Source organism: Bufo bufo, chromosome 4, assembly GCF_905171765.1.
Source record: "Bufo bufo chromosome 4, aBufBuf1.1, whole genome shotgun sequence".
Classification (NCBI taxonomy): domain Eukaryota; kingdom Metazoa; phylum Chordata; class Amphibia; order Anura; family Bufonidae; genus Bufo; species Bufo bufo.
In genome coordinates, this window is record NC_053392.1 from 309,062,721 (window position 1) to 309,085,224 (window position 22,504).

The window sequence follows — 22,504 nt, forward strand, 5'->3', positions numbered from 1 at the left end:
ACACTTTTTTGCAGCCTAGGTGGGCAAAGGGGCCCATATTCCAAAGAGCACCTTTCGGATTTCACTCCTCATTTTTTCCTGAATTTGATTTCAAACTCCTTACCACACATTTGGGCCCCTAGAATACCAGGGCAGTATAACTACCCCACAAGTGACCCCATTTTGGAAAGAAGACACCCCAAGGTATTCCGTGAGGGGCATGGCGAGTTCCTAGAATTTTTTTATTTTTTGTCACAAGTTAGTGGAAAATGATGATTTTTTTTTTTATTTTTTTTTTCATACAAAGTCTCATATTCCACAAACTTGTGACAAAAAATAAAAACTTCCATGAACTCACTATGCCCATCAGCGAATACCTTGGGGTCTCTTCTTTCCAAAATGGGGTCACTTGTGGGGTAGTTATACTGCCCTGGCATTCTAGGGGCCCAAATGTGTGGTAAGTAGGTAAATGACCTGTGAAATCCGAAAGGTGCTCTTTGGAATGTGGGCCCCTTTGCCCACCTAGGCTGCAAAAAAGTGTCACACATCTGGTATCTCTGTATTCAGGAGAAGTTGAGGAATGTGTTTTGGGGTGTCTTTTTACATATACCCATGCTGGGTGAGATAAATATATTGGTCAAATGCCAACTTTGTATAAAAAAATGGGAAAAGTTGTCTTTTGCCAAGATATTTCTCTCACCCAGCATGGGTATATGTAAAATGACACCCCAAAACACATTCCCCAACTTCTCCCGATTACGGAGATACCAGATGTGTGACACTTTTTTGCAGCCTAGGTGGGCAAAGGGGCCCATATTCAAAAGAGCACCTTTCGGATTTCACAGGTCATTTTTTACAGAATTTGATTTCAAACTCCTTACCACACATTTGGGCCCCTAGAATGCCAGGGCAGTATAACTACCCCACAAGTGACCCCATTTTGGAAAGAAGAGACCCCAAGGTATTCGCTGATGGGCATAGTGAGTTCATGGAACTTTTTATTTTTTGTCACAAGTTAGTGGAATATGAGACTTTGTATGAAAAAAAAAAATAAAAAAAAATCATCATTTTCCACTAACTTGTGACAAAAAATAAAAAATTCTAGGAACTCGCCATGCCCCTCACGGAATACCTTGGGGTGTCTTCTTTCCAAAATGGGGTCACTTGTGGGGTAGTTATACTGCCCTGGCATTTTCCAGGGGCCCTAATGTGTGGTAAGTAGGTAAATGACCTGTGAAATCCTAAAGGTGCTCTTTGGAATATGGGCCCCTTTGCCCACCTAGGCTGCAAAAAAGTGTCACACATGTGGTATCGCCGTATTCAGGAGAAGTTGGGGAATGTGTTTTGGGGTGTCATTTTACATATACCCATGCTGGGTGAGAGAAATATCTTGGCAAAAGACAACTTTTCCCATTTTTTTATACAAAGTTGGCATTTGACCAAGATATTTCTCTCACCCAGCATGGGTATATGTAAAATGACACCCCAAAACACATTCCCCAACTTCTCCTGAGTACGGCGATACCAGATGTGTGACACTTTTTTGCAGCCTAGATGCGCAAAGGTGCCCAAATTCCTTTTAGGAGGGCATTTTTAGACATTTGGATACCAGACTTCTTCTCACGCTTTGGGGCCCCTAGAATGCCAGAGCAGTATAAATACCCCACATGTGACCCCATTTTGGAAAGAAGACACCCCAAGGTATTCAATGAGGGGCATGGCGAGTTCATAGAAATTTTTTTTTTTGGCACAAGTTAGCGGAAATTGATATTTTTAATTTTTTTCTCACAAAGTCTCCCGTTCCGCTAACTTGGGACAAAAATTTCAATCTTTCATGGACTCAATATGCCCCTCACGGAATACCTGGGGGTGTCTTCTTTCCGAAATGGGGTCACATGTGGGGTATTTATACTGCCCTGGCATTCTAGGGGCCCTAAAGCGTGAGAAGAAGTCTGGAATATAAATGTCTAAAAAATTTTACGCATTTGGATTCCGTGAGGGGTAGGGTGAGTTCATGTGAGATTTTATTTTTTGACACAAGTTAGTGGAATATGAGACTTTGTAAGAAAAAAAAAAATAAATTCTGCTAACTTGGGCCAAAAAAATATCTGAATGGAGCCTTACAGAGGGGTGATCAATGACAGGGGGGTGATCAATGACAGGGGGGTTGATCAATGACAGGGGGGTTGATCAATGACAGGGGGGTTGATCAATGACAGGGGGGTTGATCAGGGAGTCTATATGGGGTGATCACCACAGTCATTGATCACGCCCCTGTAAGGCTTCATTCAGACGTCCGGATGCGTTTTGCGGATCCGATCCATCTATCAGTGCATCCGTAAAAATCATGCGGACATCTGAATGGAGCTTTACAGGGGGGTGATCAATGACAGGGGGGTGATCAGGGAGTCTATATGGGGTGATCACCACAGTCATTGATCATGCCCCTGTAAGGCTTCATTCAGACGTCCGGATGCGTTTTGCGGATCGGATCCATCTATCAGTGCATCCGTAAAAATCATGCGGACATCTGAATGGAGCTTTACAGGGGGGTGATCAGGGAGTCTATATGGGGTGATCACCACAGTCATTGATCACGCCCCTGTAAGGCTTCATTCAGACGTCCGGATGCGTTTTGCGGATCCGATCTATCTATCAGTGGATCTGTAAAAATCAGGCGGACGTCTGAATGGAGCTTTACAGGGGGTTGATCAATGACAGGGGTGTAATCAATGACAGGGGGGGTGATCAGGGAGTCTATATGGGGTGATAACCACAGTCATTGATCACGCCCCTGTAAGGCTTCATTCAGACGTCCGGATGCGTTTTGCGGATCCGATCCATCTATCAGTGGATCCGTAAAAATTATGCGGACATCTGAATGGAGCTTTACAGGGGGGTAATCAATGACAGGGGGGTGATCAATGACAGGGGGGTGATCAGGGAGTCTATATGGGGTGATCAGGGGTGATCAGGGGCTAATAAGGGGTTAATAAGTGACGGGGGGGGGTGTAGTGTAGTGTAGTGGTGCTTGGTGGGACTTTACTGAGCTACCTGTGTCCTCTGGTGGTCGATCCAAACAAAAGGGACCACCAGAGGACCAGGTAGCAGGTATATTAGACGCTGTTATCAAAACAGCGTCTAATATACCTGTTAGGGGTTAAAAAAAACACATCTCCAGCCTGCCAGCGAACGATCGCCGCTGGCAGGCTGGAGATCAACTCTCTTACCTTCCGTTCCTGTGAGCGCGCGCGCCTGTGTGCGCGCGTTCACAGGAAATCTCGCCCATCGCGAGATGACGCATATATGCGTGACTCTGCGCAGGGCTGCCACCTCCGGAACGCGATCCTGCGTTAGGCGGTCCGGAGGTGGTTAAACTGCACTCTCTCTTTCACTGGGAGCCAGTGGAGTTCCCTGCGTGCTTTTGTAACAGAGTCTGTCCAGTCTAGTTTCTTGATGAGCCGGATCGCTCTGTTTTGACAGAGTTGCAGAGCTCTCAGATCTTTCTCTGGTAGCCCCGCATACATTGCATTGCCGTAGTCCAGGTGGGAGTTGACTAGCGCTCCCACCACGACCTGTCTGCATGTGTTGGGGAGAAACGGTAGGGCTTTTTTTAGAAGGAATAGGGCGAAGTTTGCTTTCCGTATTACTTCTTTAATCTGGGGACGGAGGCTCATTTCTTGATCCAAAATTATCCCCAGACTCTTTCCTTGTGTGGCGATGGCAACGTTTTCCCCAAAGATAGATGGGGCGGCAGCCTCAGGTGTTTTATGTAGTGCAATAAGCTCAGTCTTGGTCGGGTTGAGTTTGAGGTGGTTATGTGCTAGCCAGTTCCTGGCCTTATTTAGTCCTTCTTGCATGAGTTTATAGTCATCAGCGGATTTCGATACTCTCAAAAGGATCTGTGTATCGTCCGCATAAGACTCATAGCTGATGTTATACTCCTTCAGAATGGCGAGCAGAGGTCGGACATAAATGTTGAAGAGTAATGGCGAGAGGGGAGATCCCTGAGGGACTCCCCACTCCACCTTCTCGACTGGGGAAAAGAATGAGCCCAGTTTGACTCTCTGAGCTCTGTTTTTCAGGAAAGAGTCAAACCAGGCAAGTCCGTGGTTATCTACTCCAATGTCAGCTTTTAATCTATTTAGGAGGATGGAATGGCTGATAGTGTCGAAGGCTGCCGACATGTCTAGGAGAACCAGCCAAGTCCCCCCTCCCTCGTCAGCGACCCCTAGGGCTTCATCCCAAAGGCTGACCAGGGCTGATTCCGTGCTGTGTGTTGGCCTGAAGCCCGACTGATGTTCATCTAGAAGTCGATGCTGTTCTACGTGCAGCTGGAGTTGGCTTGCCACTGCTATCTCCATGATTTTAGCTATTAGGTGGATGTTGGTAATCGGTCTGAAATTGGCCATCATATTTATGTCTGCTCCTGGTTTCTTGAGGAGGGGAGTTATGATTCCTAACTTGAGAGTCTCAGGGACGTTACCACTGAGAAAGGAGTCATTTATAATTCTTAGAATTAACGGGGCAATGGTGGTCGTGCATTCGATAAGAGATTTAGTTTGGATATTGGAGAGGGGATAAGTTGCTTTGGACATATTTTTCATGCTTTTAGTTAGGTCTTCAAGTTTTAAAGGGCATAGAGTAAAGGTGTGGGTGGGGTTTATCACGTTGTTCTCTATGGGGGGAACAGTTGCCTGTTGAGCTAGCAAGATGTCGTTTTGGATGTCATCAACTTTTTGTTTAAAAAATTTCGAGATGTCGTTGCAGAGGTCTTGGGATTCGGGGATAGTGGTTTTGAGTGGTACTCGCGCATCTTCCTATCACGCTCCAGTGTAGGAAGTAAGGTGGGCACATTGTCTTTGTACCGGGGATCCAGCAGGGTGGCAACCCAGTAGTCCCCACACGTTAAAATGTGGGCAACTCTGCTGTCGTTGCGCAGGCACTGCAGCATGTAGTCGCTCATGTGTGCCAGGCTGGCCAGAGGTAAGGACAAGCTGTCCTCTGTGGGAGGCGTATCGTCATCGTCCTGTGTTTCCCCCCCAGCCACGCACCAGTGATGGGCCCGAGCTGCTTTGGGTGCCACCCCGCTGTGAACATGCTTCATCCTCATCCTCCACCTCCTCCTCATCCTCGTCGACCTCCAGTAGTGGGCCCTGTCTGGCCACATTTGTACCTGGCCTCTGGTGTTGCAAAAAACCTCCCTCTGAGTCACTTCGAAGAGACTGGCCTGAAAGTGCTAAAAATGACCCCTCTTCCTCCTGGGCCACCTCCTCTTCCATCATCGCCCTAAGTGTTTTCTCAAGGAGACATAGAAGTGGTATTGTAACGCTGATAACGGCGTCATCGCCACTGGCCATGTTGGTGGAGTACTCGAAACAGCGCAACAGGGCACACAGGTCTCGCATGGAGGCCCAGTCATTGGTGGTGAAGTGGTGCTGTTCCGCAGTGCGACTGACCCGTGCATGTTGCAGCTGAAACTCCACTATGGCCTGCTGCTGCTCGCACAGTCTGTCCAGCATGTGCAAGGTGGAGTTCCACCTGGTGGGCACATCGCATATGAGGCGGTGAGCGGGAAGGCCGAAGTTACGCTGTAGCGCAGACAGGCGTGCAGCAGCAGGGTGTGAACGCCGGAAGCGCGAACAGACGGCCCGCACTTTATGCAGCAGCTCTGACATGTCGGGGTAGTTGCGAATTAACTTCTGCACCACCAAATTCAGCACATGCGCCAGGCAAAGGATGTGCGTCAAACCGGCTAGTCCCAGAGCTGCAACGAGATTTCGCCCATTATCGCACACCACCAGGCCGGGCTTGAGGCTCACCGGCAGCAACCACTCGTCGGTCTGTTGTTCTATACCCCGCCACAACTCCTGTGCGGTATGGGGCCTGTCCCCCAAACATATGAGTTTCAGAACGGCCTGCTGACGTTTACCCCGGGCTGTGCTGAAGTTGGTGGTGAAGGTGTGTGGCTGACTGGATGAGCAGGTGGAAGAAGAAGAGGAGGAGGAAGCTGAGGAGGAGGAGACAGGAGGCAAAGAATGTTGCCCTGCGATCCTTGGCGGCGGAAGGACGTGCGCCAAACAGCTCTCCGCCTGGGGCCCAGCTGCCACTACATTTACCCAGTGTGCAGTTAGGGAGATATAGCGTCCCTGGCCGTGCTTACTTGTCCACGTATCTGTGGTTCGGTGGACCTTGCCACAGATGGCGTTGCGCAGTGCCCACTTGATTTTATCGGACACTTGGTTGTGCAGGGAAGGCACGGCTCTCTTGGCGAAGTAGTGGCAGCTGGGAACAACATACTGTGGGACAGCAAGCGACATGAGCTGTTTAAAGCTGTCTGTGTCCACCAGCCTAAATGACAGCATTTCATAGGCCAGTAGTTTAGAAATGCTGGCATTCAGGGCCAGGGATCGAGGGTGGCTAGGTGGGAATTTACGCTTTCTCTCAAATGTTTGTGAGATGGAGAGCTGAACGCTGCCGTGTGACATGGTTGAGATGCTTGGTGACGCAGGTGGTGGTGTTGGTGGTACATCCCATGTTTGCTGGGCGGCAGGTGCCAACGTTCCTCCAGAGGCGGAGGAAGAGGCCGAGGCTGCAGCAGCAGAAGAGGCAGCAGGGGTAGCCTGAGTGACTTCCTTGTTTTTAAGGTGTTTACTCCACTGCAGTTCATGCTTTGCATGCAGGTGCCTGGTCATGCAGGTTGTGCTAAGGTTCAGAACGTTAATGCCTCACTTCAGGCTCTGATGGCACAGCGTGCAAACCACTCAGGTCTTGTCGTCAGCACATTGTTTGAAGAAGTGCCATGCCAGGGAACTCCTTGAAGCTGCCTTTGGGGTGCTCGGTCCCAGATGGCGGCGGTCAGTAGCAGGCGGAGTCTCTTGGCGGCGGGTGTTCTGATTTTGCCCACTGCTCCCTCTTTTGCTACGCTGTTGGCTCGGTCTCACCACTGCCTCTTCTTCCGAACTCTGAAAGTCAGTGGCACGACCTTCATTCCATGTGGGGTCTAGGACCTCATCGTCCCTTGTATCGTCTTCCACCCAGTCTTCCTCCCTGACCTCCTGTTCAGTCTGCACACTGCAGAAAGACGCAGCAGTTGGCACCTGTGTTTCGTCATCATCAGAGACGTGCTGAGGTGGTATTCCCATGTCCTCATCATCAAGAAACATAAGTGGTTGTGCGTTAGTGCATTCTATCTCTTCCACCCCTGGGGAAGGGCTAGGTGGATGCCCTTGGGAAACCCTGGCAGCAGAGTCTTCAAACAGCATAAGAGACTGCTGCATAACTTGAGGCTCAGACAGTTTCCCTGATATCCATGGGGGTGATGTGACAGACTGATGGGCTTGGTTTTCATGCGCCATCTGTGCGCTTTCTGCAGAAGACTGGGTGGGAGATAATGTGAACGTGCTGGATGCACTGTCGGCCACCCAATTGACTAATGCCTGTACCTGCTCAGGCCTTACCATCCTTAGAACGGCATTGGGCCCCACCAAATATTGCTGTAAATTCTGCTGGCTACTGGGACCTGAGGTAGTTGGTTCACTAGGACGTGTGGCTGTGGCAGAACGGCCAGGTCCTCTCCCAGCACCAGAGGGTCCACTAACACCACCACGTCCGCGTCCCTTATTAGATGTTTTCCTCATTGTTCCTGTTCACCACAATTTTGAAAATGGCAAATTTGGGAATAGTTTTTCAACCCAGAACAAAAACTGTGCTTTTACGGTCACTACAAATAATTTGACCAGCTAAAACAGTACAGATTTGGTTGAATAGAAATGTGAGGCCTATTTTTTTCGCGCTGTGTGACAGATATACCTTTAATCACAGAATTAGACTTGTATCTGCACGGTAGCGTGTGTGTTAAGTTTTTCAGAATGACACTATCAGCACCTTGAATCTAAGATATCCTTTTTGGGATAGATTTAAAGTAGGCCTGATATAGCAGAAACTACTTATTTTGAGAGTGGCAAATTTGGGAATAGTTTTTCAACCCAGAACAAAAACTGTGCTTTTACGGTCACTACAAATAACTTGACCAGCTAAAACAGTACTGATTTGGAGGAATATAAATGTCAGGTCTATTTTTTAGGCGCTGGGTGACAGGCTCAACTTGCCCCTGATGTAGTATATGGCCAAAAAATAACCACACTATTGATGGTTAAATGCACTTGGGTGACACAGGCTCAGCCTGCACCTGATGTAGTATATGGCCAAAAAATAACCACACTGTTGATGGTTAAATGCATTTCGGTGACACAGGCTCAGCCTGCAGCTGATGTAGGATGTAGCAAAAAATAACCACACTATTGATGGTTAAATGCACTTGGTGGTAGCTTGTGCTGGCGCACCACAAGCCACAAAATGGCCGCTGATCACCCCAGAAAAAAGTGATATAAAAACGCTCTGGGCAGCCTAAAAAAAGTGAGCAATTCAATATTAGCACTTCAATGATCCACAGCTGGAGATCAATCACAGAATGAAGTCTTTTGGAGGAGTTAATCTGCCTAATCTCGCCCTAACGTCGCAGCAGCAACCTCTCCCTATGCTTGAATCAGCAGAGTGACGTACAGCGCTACGTGACCCAAGCTTATATAGAGGCTGGGTCACATGCTGCACTGGCCAATCACAGCCATGCCAATAGTAGGCAAGGCTGTGATGGCCTCTTGGGGCAAGTAGTATGACGCTTGTTGATTGGCTGCTTTGCAGCCTTTCAAAAAGCGCCAAGAAAGCACCAAACCCGAACCCGGACTTTTATGAAAATGTTCGTGTCCGTGTCACGGACACCCCAAAATTCGGTACGAACCCGAACTATCCAGTTCGGGTTCGCTCATCCCTAGTCATGTGACATTTTTATAGAGCAGATCGTTATGGATGTGGCAATTCCTAATATGTATACTTTTTCTTATTTAAGTTTTGCACAATAGCATTTTTGAAGCCAAAATAATGATGTTTTAGTGTCTCCATAGTCTGAGAGCCATAGCTTTTTTATTTTTTGACCGATTGTCTTAGTTAGGGTCTAATTTTTTTTCTGTATGAGGTGACAGTTTGGTACTATATTGGGGGGCATGCGCCTTTTTGATCGCTGGTGTTGCACTTTGTGATGTTAGGTGACAAAAAATATTGCTTTTTTTGGCACCTGAGGGTTTAGGTCATGTAATAATTTTATAGAGCTGGTTGTTATGGACAAGGCAATACCTAATATGTCTACTTTTATTTTTTTTATTTCACTTAGGGCTCTTTCACACTTGCGTTGTCCGGATCCGGCGTGTACTCCATTTGCAGGAATTATACGCCGGAAAAACGCAAGTGAACTGAAAGCATTTGAAGACTGATCCGTCTTCAAAATGCGTTCAGTGTTACTATGGCAGCCAGGACGCTATTAAAGTCCTGGTTGCCATAGTAGTAGTGGGGAGAGGGGGAGCAGTATAATTACTGTCCATGCGGCTCCCGGGGCGCTCCAGAATGACGTCAGAGTGCCCCATGCGCATGGATGATGTGATCCATGCGACACGTCATCCATGAGTGTGGGGCGCCCTGACGTCACTCTGAAGCGCCCCGGGAGCCGCACGTACGGTAAGTTTACTGCTCCCCCGCTCCCCACTACACTTTACCATGGCTGCCAGGACTTTAGCGTCCTGGCAGCCATGGTAACCGTTCAGAAAAAGCTAAACGTCAGATCCGGCAATGCGCCGAAACGACGTTTAGCTTAAGGCCGATCCGGATCAATGCCTTTCAATGGGCATTAATTCCGGATCCGGCCTTGCGGCAAGTGTTCAGGATTTTTGGCCGGAGCAAAAAGCGCAGCATGCTGCAGTATTTTCTCCGGCCAAAAAACGTTCCGGTCCGGAACTGAAGACATCCTGATGCATCCTGAACGGATTTCTCTCCATTCAGAATGCATTGGGATAAAACTGATCAGGATTCTTCCGGCATAGAGCCCCGACGACAGAACTCTATGCCGGAAGAAAAGAACGCAAGTGTGAAAGAGCCCTTAAACACAATAGTATTTTTGAAACAAAAAAAGGTTTTAATGTCTCAATTTTCTGAAAGCTATAGTTTTTTTTATTTTTACTTTCTCGCCCGTTCCATTGGGGGACACAAACCATGGGGTACAGCTTAGGCCACTACTAGGAGGAGACACTATGCAAATAAGAAAAAACAGCTCCTCCTCCACTGGCTATACCCCCATGCTCCAACAGGAGGACCCCAGTTTTAGCTTAGTGTCGGATAAGGAGGTGACACTCCTGCTCTTGCAGGGTTGTCCCTGTAGTTTTGTTCTTCTCCTGTTTGTTTGGTCTCTCGGTGGAGCGAGCGCCGGGGTCGAATGGACGTCCCAGGCTACCTCCCGTTCCCCCCAGAAGAGAAGTGGAACCGGTCTCGATCTGCAGCTCCGGTGGTCTACCAGATCCAGTGTCACCTACTCCTGTCCTCTATCCAGATCACTGCCACTCCTTGTGCCAGATGACTGAAGTTGTGTACCCTGCTGGTCCGGAACAGAGGGTGAAGACTGCAGGACGCAGATAAGTACTTACGGCTCTCCTGCAACCCCCCCCCCGGTGCTCACTGTGACACGTTTCCTTAAGGCTTACCTGTAGTCCAGGGCCTGCTGGGTTGAGAGTGAGGAGGGATTCCTTCTTGGGGTAGTGGCTGTTCGCAGCGCCATGCTAGGCGCCGTTTCAGTTCCCCCGTTCTGTTCGGAGGGCTTGTTAACCCCTGCATCTCTGGCGGTGGACGCCATTTTCGGAGCCGGGGTCTGCCTTTTTCATATTTCCCGCGCGATCTGTGACGCGACTGGGGGGCCGAGCCTATCGCGTCATTTCCGTCGCTTCTGCTTTGCCTCAGCGCTTCTCCACACTTGGCTGCTCCTCCAGCTCCTCACAGGTCACGGTAGGACAGGTTTAGCGTTCTGCAAACGGTAGGAGACCCTGACTCCGGCATTGTCGCCATCATGCCAAGACCTGGGGCCCCCCAAAAATCGAAGGCAGCAACTCAGGCCCCTCTGGGATCCTGTAAGATCTGCTGCTTGCCGCTATCAGTCACAGGCTCCTGTGACTCTTGCCTTTCCTCGGGACAGAATCTTCCTCCTCCTCCTCCCCCAAGCCAGCCCAGTCCCTCTTCCGCCCCTTCGGAGCCTGCGGAGCCTTCCTGGGCCTCTGCCATATCTAGTGCGGCCGTGGACTTGGCCCAAGTCTCGCGCGCAGCCATGGCCTTTATGGAACGCATGTGGGCCACGGATCCTGTGGTTAGCACCGCTCAACCTCCCGGTGCCCCCCACAGAGGGCGCTCGACCGTTAAGAGGCAGCATACGCAGCAGCATCCCTCCTCGGATGACTCTGCTTCTCCCCCTCGCCTGGAGGCGTGTTCAGCCTCCCCCCCTCGCAGGGACTACAGGTCTGAAGGGGAAAGATCCGGCTCGGACGAGGACACGGAGCTGGAACCCTCGCCTAAGCTCTCCACCATGGTGGCAGACTTGGTCACGGTGGTCCGTGACACCTTTGACATCCAGGGGGAACCACCTTCCACTAGTAGCCAGGAATCCCCCCCCCCTCCCCCTTTTCCATTCCAGGAAACCAGAGGCAGTCACATTCCCCATTCATGGCGAGTTCGCCAAGGTCCTTTCTAAGGCCTGGGAGCGCCCTAATCACCGTTTTTCTGCCACAAGGCGCATGGATACTCTTTATCCTTTCCGGGCAGATCACGTGCAGCAGTGGTCTTCTCCTCCTAAGGTCGACCCGCCGGTGGCCAGATTGGCTAAGAACACGGCAATGCTGGTCCTGGACGAGTCCTCCCTACAGGACTGTATGGACAGGCGTTTGGACTCTTTCCAAAGCAATCTTCACTCTGGCGGACACAGGCCTGCAGTCCGCGTTCGCCTCGGCCTGGGTAGCCAGGGCGCTTTCAGTGTGGTTGCAGCGCCACCATCAGGATCTCGCAGAGCAGGATGCCTCTGCGGATCCTTGAATTTCGTCCTCCAGATGTCTCAGGCGACAACATTCCTCTGTGAGTCCTCATTTGACGTTAGCACTCTTTTTGCGCGTGTTTCGGCCCTCTCGGTCACGCAGCGCAGGGAGGTCTGGTTGAAGGTCTGGGACGCCGACGCTTCCTCCAAGCGTTCCCTCACTAGCCTCCCCTTTGCAGGATCCAGACTCTTCGGTGCTAAATTGGACGAGATTATCTCTGACGCTACGGGGGGCAAGAGCACCCATCTGCCCCAATCCAGATCCAAGCGCGCCTTCAGAGCTCGGCCCTCTGGCCATAGAAACCAGTCCTTTCGGCGCTTCTCCTCCAGGTCTGCGACAGCTTCCTCCTCCGGCGGCTCTCAGGACTCCCGCAAGAAGCCTTCCTTTAAGCCCCAACTTTCCTGGCGCCCGCGGGCACAACTCCAGTGGAGTTCTGCCCGGCGGCTCCCAAGCAGTCCTTCGCCTGAAGGGGCGCCCCCACCGCTGCTCTCCTTTCAGCATGTCTGGAGAGCTCACGTTCAAGACGCCTGGGCCCTGGAAATTGTGACTTCCGGTTACAAGATAGAATTCGTTTCCAGGCCTCGAACGCTTCTTTCCTTCTCGGGTTCCGGGGGTCTCTTCCCTTCTGGACCAGGGAGTAGTGGCCCCAGTTCCTCTGGAGGAACAGGGCGCATGGTTCTACTCAAATCTCTTTGTAGTACCGAAGAAGGAGGGATCAGTGCGTCCGGTCCTAGACCTGAAGCTATTAAACAAGTCCCTGCGGGTGCGGAGGTTCCGGATGGAATCCCTCCGCTCCATTATTGCTTCTCTTCTTCCAGGGGAGTTCCTAGCGTCGGTGGGCATCCGGGACGCCTATCTACATGTCCCTATCGCAGAATCTCGCCACAGACTTCTGCGCTTCGCCTTTGGTGGCTGTCATTACCAGTTCGTCTCCCTTCCCTTTGGGCTGGCGACAGCCCCTCGTGTATTCACAAAGATCTTGGCGCCGCTCATGGCACTTCTCCGTGCCAGGGGCATATCTCTGTTGCCCTACCTGGACGACATACTGATAAAGGCTCCCTCTCGTCCCCAGGCCGAAGACAGCGTCAGGATCACTGTTTAGACTCTGCAACAGTTCGGCTGGCTGATCATCCTTCCGAAGTCCTCTCTCCAACCTTCCCAGAGGGTGACCTTCCTGGGGATGATTATGGACCCCACTGCAGCCCGGGTATTCCTTCTGGATTACAAGTTCTCTCGGATTCGGGAGTCTGTCTCGCCTTCTGCATTCCCCGTGTCTCTCCATCCGGGAGTGCATGCAGGTGCTGGGGCTTATGGTGGCCTCCTTCGAGGCAGTCCCCTTTGCCCAGTTTCACACTCAGCCTCTGCAGCAGGCGATCCTGTCCTTCTAGGACAGAACATCGCGGGGTCTGGACTCTCGGATCCGCCTACCTCCTCGGGTTCGCATTGACCTCCTGTGGTGGCTGTCCCCTCAGAATCTGACTACGGGGAGATCCTTCCTCCCAATCTCCTGGACAGTCGTCACCACCGACGCCAGTCTCCTGGGTTGGGGTGGTGTTCTCCGGGCTCTGACGGTTCAGGGGGTGTGGTCAGAGGTCGACGTCCGCCTTCCGATCAACATACTGGAGCTCAGAGCAATCTTCCTCTCTCTGTCTCATTGGACCCCTCTACTAGCGGGTCTCCCAGTAAGGGTCCAGTCGGACAATACCACAGCCGTGGCCTACATCAATCATCAGGGCGGGACCCGCAGCCAGACGGTGATGCAGGAGGTGAAAAGGATTCTCCAGTGGGCAGAGGCTCACGTTCCAATATTGTCTGCAGTGTACATCCCAGGGGTCGAAAACTGGACGGCAGACTTTCTCAGCCGCGACAGTGTGGATCCGGCAGAGTGGTCTCTGCATCCGGACGTATTCTCAGACGTCTGTCGCCGTTGGGGCCGCCCGGACGTGGACTTGATGGCGTCCAGGCTCAACAACAAGGTTCCCACGGTCCTGGCCCGAACTCGGGATCCGGAGGCGTACGGAGTGGACGCTCTGGTGTCTCCGTGGCAAGACTTCGCACTCCTCTATGTCTTCCCACCACTGCCTCTACTCCCAAAGGTTCTTCGCAGGGTCGCAGCAGAAGGAATTCCGACCATACTCATCGCCCCCGATTGGCTTCGCCGCGCCTGGTTCTCGGTCACTCGGATGCTGGCAGACATTCCTTGGCCTCTTCCTCTCAAGGAGGACCTGCTGTCTCGTGGACCGCTCTTCCACCAGGATTTACAGCCACTTCGTTTAACGGCGTGGCTGTTGAGACCACCATCTTGAAGAAGAGGGGCTTCTTGGACTCTGTCGTGAAGACCATGATCAAAGCCAGGAAACCAGCTTCCTCCCGGATATACTATCGTACCTGGAAGGCCTTTCTTACCTTTTGCGAGAAGATAGGTGTTTTTCCCCTTCGTTTCTCCGTTCCGGTGGTCCTCTCCTTTCTCCAGTCGGGCCTTGAGATGGGCATGTCCCTGAGCTCTCTGAAGGGTCAGGTCTCCGCTCTGGCCATTTTCTTTCAGCGGTCTCTGGCTCTGCTCGGTCCGGTGAGGACCTTCCTACAGGGGGTGGTGCATTCGGTCCCTCCCCTGCCCCCCTGACATCTGAACCTGGTTCTGTCTTCCCTCCAGGTGGCTCCCTTTGAGCCCCTGAGGGAAATTTCCCTGAGTCTTCTCACCTGGAATGTGGTCTTTTTGTTGGCCATCACCACCATTAGGAGGGTATCGGAGCTGGCCGCCCTGTCCTCTAAGGAGCCCTTTTTGGTCTTCCACAAGGATAAGGTGGTACTGCGCCCAGTCCCTTCTTTTTTGCCCAAAGTGGTCTCCGCCTTCCACCTTAATGAGGACATAGTCTTGCCCTCCTTTTGCCCCGCCCCGGCGAACCCCAAGGAGTGCGCTCTCCATTCTCTAGATGTTGTCCGTGCTTTGTGGGTGTACCTGTCGGTTCCTGCCCCATTTCGCCGCTTGGACTCCCTTTTTGTGGTTCCCGAGGGGCCTCGTAAGGGTCTGGCGGCCTCCAAGGTCACTGTGGCTCGGTGGATTCGGTCGGCTATTGCCATGGCCTATCGGTCCCGGGGTAAGGTTCCCCCAGCGGGACTCCACCAGGGCGGTGGGGGGCCTCCTGGGCTAGGCGCAATCGAGCCTCTATATCACAGCTTTGTAAGGCGGCCACCTGGTCGTCTTTACATACCTTTACAAAGTTCTACCAGCTGCACTCAGTGGCTTCGGCTGATGCTGCCCTCGGACGCAAGGTATTGCAGGCTGTGGTTCCTGTTTAACCGTTGGACGTTTCCCTCTGGTGGTGTTGGTCTTCCCACCCCATGGACTGCCCTAGGACGTCCCATGGTCTGTGTCCCCCAATGGAATGGGCGAGAAAAGGAGAATTTTTGTGAAACTCACCTTTTAAATCATTTTCTTGTCTTTTCCATTGGGTGACACAGCTCTCACCCATTCTTGTCTGTTGCAGGAGGGGTTGGTTCAATTCTATTGGGTCCTTATGGTTAACGGCCCGATGGCGGTATTCCTCGGTTCTGTTTTTCTTTGTTAATATTTTGTTTTTGGTCTCCTTCTCCTACTGCTTTTGCACGCACTGAGGTCCTCCCTGGAGCATGGGGGTATAGCCAGTGAAGGATGAGCTGTTTTTTTTTATTTGCATAGTGTCTCCACCTAGTAGTGGCCTAAGCTGTACCCCATGGTCTGTGTCCCCCAATGGAAAAGATGAGAAAAAGATTTTACAGGTTAGTTTCACCCCTAAAATCTTTTTTTTTTTTTTTTTTTTTTTTTCTTATGTAGGGGATTATTTTTTGTGGGATGAGGTGACAGTATTATTGGTACCATTTTGTGGGACATACGCCTTTTTGATCACTTGGTGTTGATCTTTTTGTGATGTAAGGTGACAAAAATTGCATTTTTTTGTTATTTTTTTTTTAATGGTGTTTACAAGCCGGTCGTTACGGATGCAGCAATACCAAATATGTCTATTTTATTTTTCTATTTTAAAAATTTTGTAAAAATTACTTAGTTGGGGATTTTTTTTTTTTTTTTTTTACATATGAAACCTTTATTTTTCATTTTATTTTACACATTTTGTCCCCCATAAGGTCATACAAGAACTCTCGGGGGCATTTAACGTAACTTTTTTTTTTTTTTTTCACTATTGATTTCTCCTGTAACTGGGGCTGACCTAGTCGCCCCAGTTAGTGGAAATAAAGCCCCCAGAGAGGCTGTACAGCAGAATACAACGCTTTACACCATCAGTACAGGGCTGATCGAGGTCTGTGGAAGACCCGTCAGCTCCTGCACTCACCCGGCCCCGGAGGTCACCTGACCGCCGGGACAGGAAGTGCATAGCGCTTCCTGATCTGTATACATGGCGCTCGCTGAGCGCTGTGTATAGAGCGATCTAGAAAGCAGGGACACTTGGGAACTGTCCCTACCTTCTCCCTGGGGTGCCCATGGTTAAAGGGCTTGTGTGTTTTTTTTTTTTTTTGTTTTTTTTTTATAATACTCATGACCTAACCTCAGTCATCGATATCGGTGGGGGGGTCGGCGACACCTGGCACCCCCACAGATCAGCTCTTTTTGAAGAGAAGGCCGAATTTATTCATTGTTTACCTGCTCGTCGTTGCTACCAGAGCAGTGAAAAGTGTAATTACACCTAAGCTGTCCCATTCACTCAATGGGATGGCTCTGTAGTATTCACTTGAACAGGAAGGAGCTGTCCCATTGAAGTGATAGGGACGGGTTTTAGGTGTAATTACACTGCTCACTGCTGCAGTTGCAACGGCAAGCAGGTAAACAATGAAGAGAAGGCAGCGCTCGGATAGGTCATCAATATTAAATAAGCGGGCCACCCCTTTAAAGGAACACTAAACATAGCAGCCATTTCCTCTTCCTCACTATTCTGTGTCTCTCTGTAAGACTGCTTTCTATAGTAGGACACGAAGGCTACTTTCACACTGGCGTTTTGAATTCCGTTTGTGAGATCTGTTTCAGGGATCTCACAAACGGTTCAAAACTGATCAGTTCAGCCCCAATGCATTCTGAATGGATAAGGATCCGCTCAGAATGCATCAGTTTGGCTCCGTTCCGCCTCCATTCCGCTTTGGTGGCGGACACCAAAACGCTGCTTGGAGGGTGGCGCGATTTGCCATTTTTTTTAAAATGCAGAATGCACCTTGCTTTTTTGGTTTATTTTTTAAGCGTGTTATCGAATGGTATTGAGTATCGCAATACTTTTTTTTATGGTATCGGAATTTAATCAAAAATTTGGTATCGCAACAACTCTAGACTTTACCTCCCCCCAATTTGTTTCAGCAATGTATCCCACCCCAACCATTGTATGTAATGTTCTGTGTCATGGCCGATGGAGGAGGAGCCCACAGCGCTGTACTTATATTTGTGCTCTCTTTACCTGACAGGAACCATATAGTTTTGTAGGCCGTGTCATTGTTATTTTGGTGAACTAATTCTAATCTTTTCCTTCTATAGATGGATGGGCAGATGGCATTAAAACAAGAACACGGCAATGAGAACAGGATGCATTTCCAGGATTTTTTTGGTAAGTGGTCCATGTAGAATAGATAGTTACATTCTAACCTAGATCATAAGAGATCACAACACAGACCTCTTAACTAGTGATGAGCGAAGCAACCTGGTACCTCGGAACCGAAGCAGAGTTCGGTTTCAAGTTTTAAAGTGGGTTTCCACTTTAAAAATCAAATATATCGAAGTTATTCAATGAAGTCACGCGCGACCTAGTGAATAGCTTACTTCGGATCATCAGAGCGCATACTTTTTAATACTGTACGGAGACGGATCTCCATACCGTATTAATCCGAAGTTTTGAACAAAGCGGCTTCAGGTGTAGCTTCCGAAGCTTGCTTCGCTCATCACTACTCTTAACCTTAGAGCATCAATATGATGTCATAATAGAGCTCTTCTGGTGGATAGATATCGCCCACAGAACAGTCACATGGTACGATGCAGCTATATTAGTTATTGACTTTAAATAGATCTGTCTGTTCTGATGTCTACCACTGTAGACTGCACTGTTCTTGCTGTCAAAAATACCTGCTATAATTAACACAGCTAGACGTGACTTAAGGACCAGCGCAGTACATCTACGGGTCAAGGATCGCGGGCGAACCGGAGGACGATGGCTGCTGTTACCGGCAGACATCCGTGCCGGGTAAGAGCAGCATTGCGTATTTCTGCCCACCTGCAGCTCCAAGCGCTGCGATTGGCCGGTCAGTGAAGATCGGCACATCGCAGGGCCGGAAGCAGGATGGAGCTGCAGTGGGGACCGGGGAGGTCAGGGGAAAGTGACCGGTGCTGAACTGGTCAGCACCTGTCTCCTCTTAGGTCAGGCAGGGGACTCCAGTGTTTGGTGTCCCCTGCCAGCGCTGCGATTGGCTGGAACAACGCTCTAGCCAATGGCAGCGCTATAATGACACAGGAAAGGGCTGAACCTCCCTGCTATTCTAGCTGGTGACTGCATGCAGAGAGGTTCTGTGCTTCTCTGTGCTGCTTGCTGGGACTTGTGGTTCACCACCACAGCGACTACTACTGCTCCTGTAAAGAAGAAGAAAGAACATCTGTAACATCTGCTGCAATTATTATTATTATAATTTTTTTGCAGCAAAAGTTCCAGATCCCTAATCCCTGTCCCTATCCCCCCTGTTCACTGTTCAGCACCTGGGCTCTTTTTTTTTTTTATGTATTTTTTTTATTTTATTAATCGTTAGAAGCTTATATATATGTTAATTTTTAGATGGTGTTCTTTTATTATATCTGCAGTTAATTTTTATACTGCAGTGTCTTCACGGACGCACCAAACGTCAGCTTGCGTACGTTCTGTAGCCCTACCACTTCAGTTTAAAAAAAAAAAGGTCGCTTCTGTGCTCAGTATCTTTGTATTTTTTACACCAAAAAAAAAATTTTTTTTGTGTTACATAGAAATCTATTTTAGTTAGTTAGGTCCCTTTCAAACGGGCATGTCCGGATACGTCCCGGTGCATTGCGGCAAACCCGCGCGAGTAGAAACGCAATTGAAGTCAGTTTTGACTGCGATTGCGTTCCGATGTTCAGTTTTTATCGCGCGGGTGCAATGTGTTTTGCACGCGCGTGATAAAAAACCGACTGTGGTACCCAGACCCGAACTTCTTTACAGAAGTTCAGGTTTGGGTTAGTTGTAGTGTAGATTGTATTTTTTCCCCTTACAACATGGTTATAAGGGAAAATAATAGCATTCTGAATACAGAATGCATAGTAAAATAGGGCTGGAGGGGTTAAAAATTATTTAACTCACCTTAATCCACTTGTTCGCGCAGCCCGCATTTCTTCTGTCTTCATCTGTGAGCAATAGGATGACGTCACTGCGTTCATCACATGGTCCATCACTGTTTGAAAAAGGCACCTGTGAGTGCCGAAAGGCCGCTCGTATATGACTCCCAGCAAAGATTTTTGGGAGTGCCGGTTTTCTTTCATTCTTCTGATTTTGGGATTACCTCCACACAAACCAAACCCATTTTTTTTATACAAAGTTGTCATTTTAGAAAGATATATTTCTCACCCAGCATGGGTATATGTAAAATGACACCCCAAAACACATTCCCCAACTTCTCCTGAGTACGGCGATACCACATGTGTGACACTTTTTTGCAGCCAAGATGCGCAAAGGAGCCGAAAGTCCAACGAGTACTTTTTAAGAGGGCATTTTTAGGCATTTGGATTCCAGATTTCTTCTCACGCTTTAGGGACCCTAAAATGCCAGGGCAGTATAAATACCCCACATGTGACCCCATTTTGGAAAGAAGACACCCCAAGGTATTCCGTGAGGGGCATGGCGAGTTCATAAAAGTTTTTTTTTTTTTGGCACAAGTTAGCGGAAATTGGCGGATAGATTATATATATTTTTTTTCTCACAAAGTCTCCATTTCCGCTAAATTGTGACAAAAAGTTCAATCTTTCATGGACTCAATATGCCCCTCAGCGAATACCTTGGGGTGTCTTCTTTCCAAAATGGGGTAATTTGTGGGGTGTTTGTACTGCCCTGGCATTTGAGGGTCTCCGCAATCATTACATGTATGGCCAGCATTAGGAGTTTCTGCTATTCTCCTTAGGCCTCATGCACACGACCGTTGTTTCATTTCAATAGGGCCGCAAAAGATGCGGACAGCACTCCGTGTGCTGTCCGCATCCGTGGCTCCGTTCCGCGGCCCCGCTAAAAATATATAACATGTCCTATTCTTGTCCGCGCTTTGCGGACAAGAATAGGCATTTATATTGCCGGCGCCACAAATTGCGGAAGTCAACATGGGCTCCTTCCATTTTTTTGCGCATCCGCGGTTTGCGGACCGCAAAAAATGGCACGGTCGTGTGCATGAGGCCTTATATTGAGCATACGGGTAATGAGTTTTTTTTTTCCGTTCACCCTCTGGGCTGAAAGAAAAAATGAACGGCACAGATTTCTTCATTCGCATCGATCAATGTGGATGAAAAAATCTCTGCCAAAAAATGTGCAAAAAAAAAAAAAAGCTGCGATCGCTAATCAAGATCCAAAAAGCTCAAAAGTGATCTTTATAGCGCCGCAGCGATTTTACAGTGTTTTTGCAGTGATCAGAAAAAAATACATTTCTGTCACTGCGGTGGGGCGGACTGAACGCAAGTGTGCGCATAAGATCAGGCCTGATCGGGCGAACACTGCGTTTTTTGTAGAGCCTATGGTGACCCTAATGTACTGATATAGATCTGATTGCGATCAGTCTTGTTCACTTACAGATACTATATAGTACTAGTGCTGATGACGCTAATCAGTGACTGCGGTGCGGTGGGCGCTAACTACCTAACAAGTGGCTAACTAACTGGCGGTGATAAGGGACCCTTAGGCCCCATTCACATGTCTGCAATTCTGTTCCGCATTTTGCTGAACGGAATTGCGGACCCATTCATTTCTATGGGGACAGACTTTGTCCAGCTCGGATCCGGAATTGCGGATCTGCACTTCCGGGTCCGCACTTCCGTTCCGCAAAAATATTGAACATGTCCTATTCTTGTCCGCAATTGCGGACAAGAAAAGGCATTTTCTATATAGTTCTGGCAATGTGCGGATCCGCAAAATGCGGAAAGCACTTTGCCGGTGTCCGTGTTTTGTGGATCCGCAAAACACATACGGACATCTGAATGGAGCCTTACAGGGGGGTGATCAATGACAGGGGGTGATCAGGGAGTCTATATGGGGTGATCAGGGGTTAATAAGGGGTTAATAAGTGACAGGGGGGGGGGGCTGTAGTGTAGTGTGGTGCTTGGTGCTACTTACAGAGCTTCCTGTGTCCTCTGGTGGTCGATCCAAGCAAAAGGGACCACCAGAGGACCAGGTAGCAGGTATATCAGACGCTGTTAGCAAAACAGCGTATGATATACCTTTCTGGGGTTAAAAAAATCGCATCTACAGCCTGCCAGCGAATGATCGCCGCTGGCAGGCTTAGATCAACTTGTTTACCTTGCGATCCTGTGAACCTGTGCACGCGTTCACAGGAAATCTCGCGTCTCGCGAGATGATGCGCTGATGCGTCAAGGAGGAATAACCCAGCATCCCTGCGTTAGGCGGTCGGGAGCTGGTTAAAGGGAACATGTCATCAACTTCATGCTGCCCATACTAACGGCAGAATAAAGTAGAGACAGGTGAGTTGATTTCAGTGGTCTGTCATTTATAAGTTAAAAGTAAGTGGTTGCCGAGAACCAACAACACAATCATTGCAGACTGGGCCTGGAAAACAGTCCTGACCACCTGAGAAGAGTCCTGGTTATTCATGATCTCCTGCTCTCCCTGTGCACCTGCTGATGACTGACAGGCTTTTACCTAGTTTTCTCCCTTTCTGTCTAGGAGAGAACTGCCAATCATCAGCAGATGGGTGAGAGAGCAGGAGATTATGAATAACCAGGACTCTTCTGAAGTAGATTTGACTCTTTTCAAGGCCTGGGCTGCAATGATTATGATGCTGGTTCTCAGCGACCACTTACTTTTAGCTCATCATTGACACACCACAGAAATCAGAATTTCTGTCACTCTTTTATGCTGCCCTCTAGGTCAGCCTAAAGCTGATGACAGGTTCCCTGTAAATATACAACAAATTTGTTTGCAGTATGTAGTGCAAATGAACATGACCGAACAACATCAGTGTTTATGCTCCTTGCGTGCTGTGAATAAACTTCTTGCACGTCAGACAAGGTGTTTCGCCAGGAACACAGGTTTGTCCACAGTCTCGGGCTTCAGTGCGGATCGGTGGCATGTTACTATGTTGCCACTGGTGCTGAATGCCCTTTCTGAGGGGGCACTTGTGGCAGGAATGCAAAGGTATTTCTTGGCTTGGCTTGCCACCCTGGGAAAATTAGCCTGGTGCAGCCTTCACCACATCAGTGGGTCAACCTCTCCTTCTACATCCATTGCCTGCAGGTAACTCTTAAAGGGGTTTTCTGGGATTGAGGACTGTTCCATTAGTACAAGACAGACATACATATAACATACATCCATGTCCTACCTTTT

The 22,504-nt window shown here is 49.3% G+C and overlaps 1 protein-coding gene across 3 annotated transcripts in view; it reads left to right on the forward strand.

Annotated features, from left to right (window-relative positions):
* CASP8AP2 (caspase 8 associated protein 2) overlaps nucleotides 1–22,504 on the forward strand; it is a 133,322-nt gene that overhangs the window by 38,903 nt on the left and 71,915 nt on the right. For all 3 annotated transcript variants that reach the window (XM_040428767.1, XM_040428766.1, XM_040428768.1), the window contains exon 2: nucleotides 17,449–17,518. In XM_040428767.1, coding sequence (XP_040284701.1) covers nucleotides 17,449–17,518 — 70 coding nt within the window. The remainder of the gene's footprint in view (nucleotides 1–17,448; nucleotides 17,519–22,504) is intronic.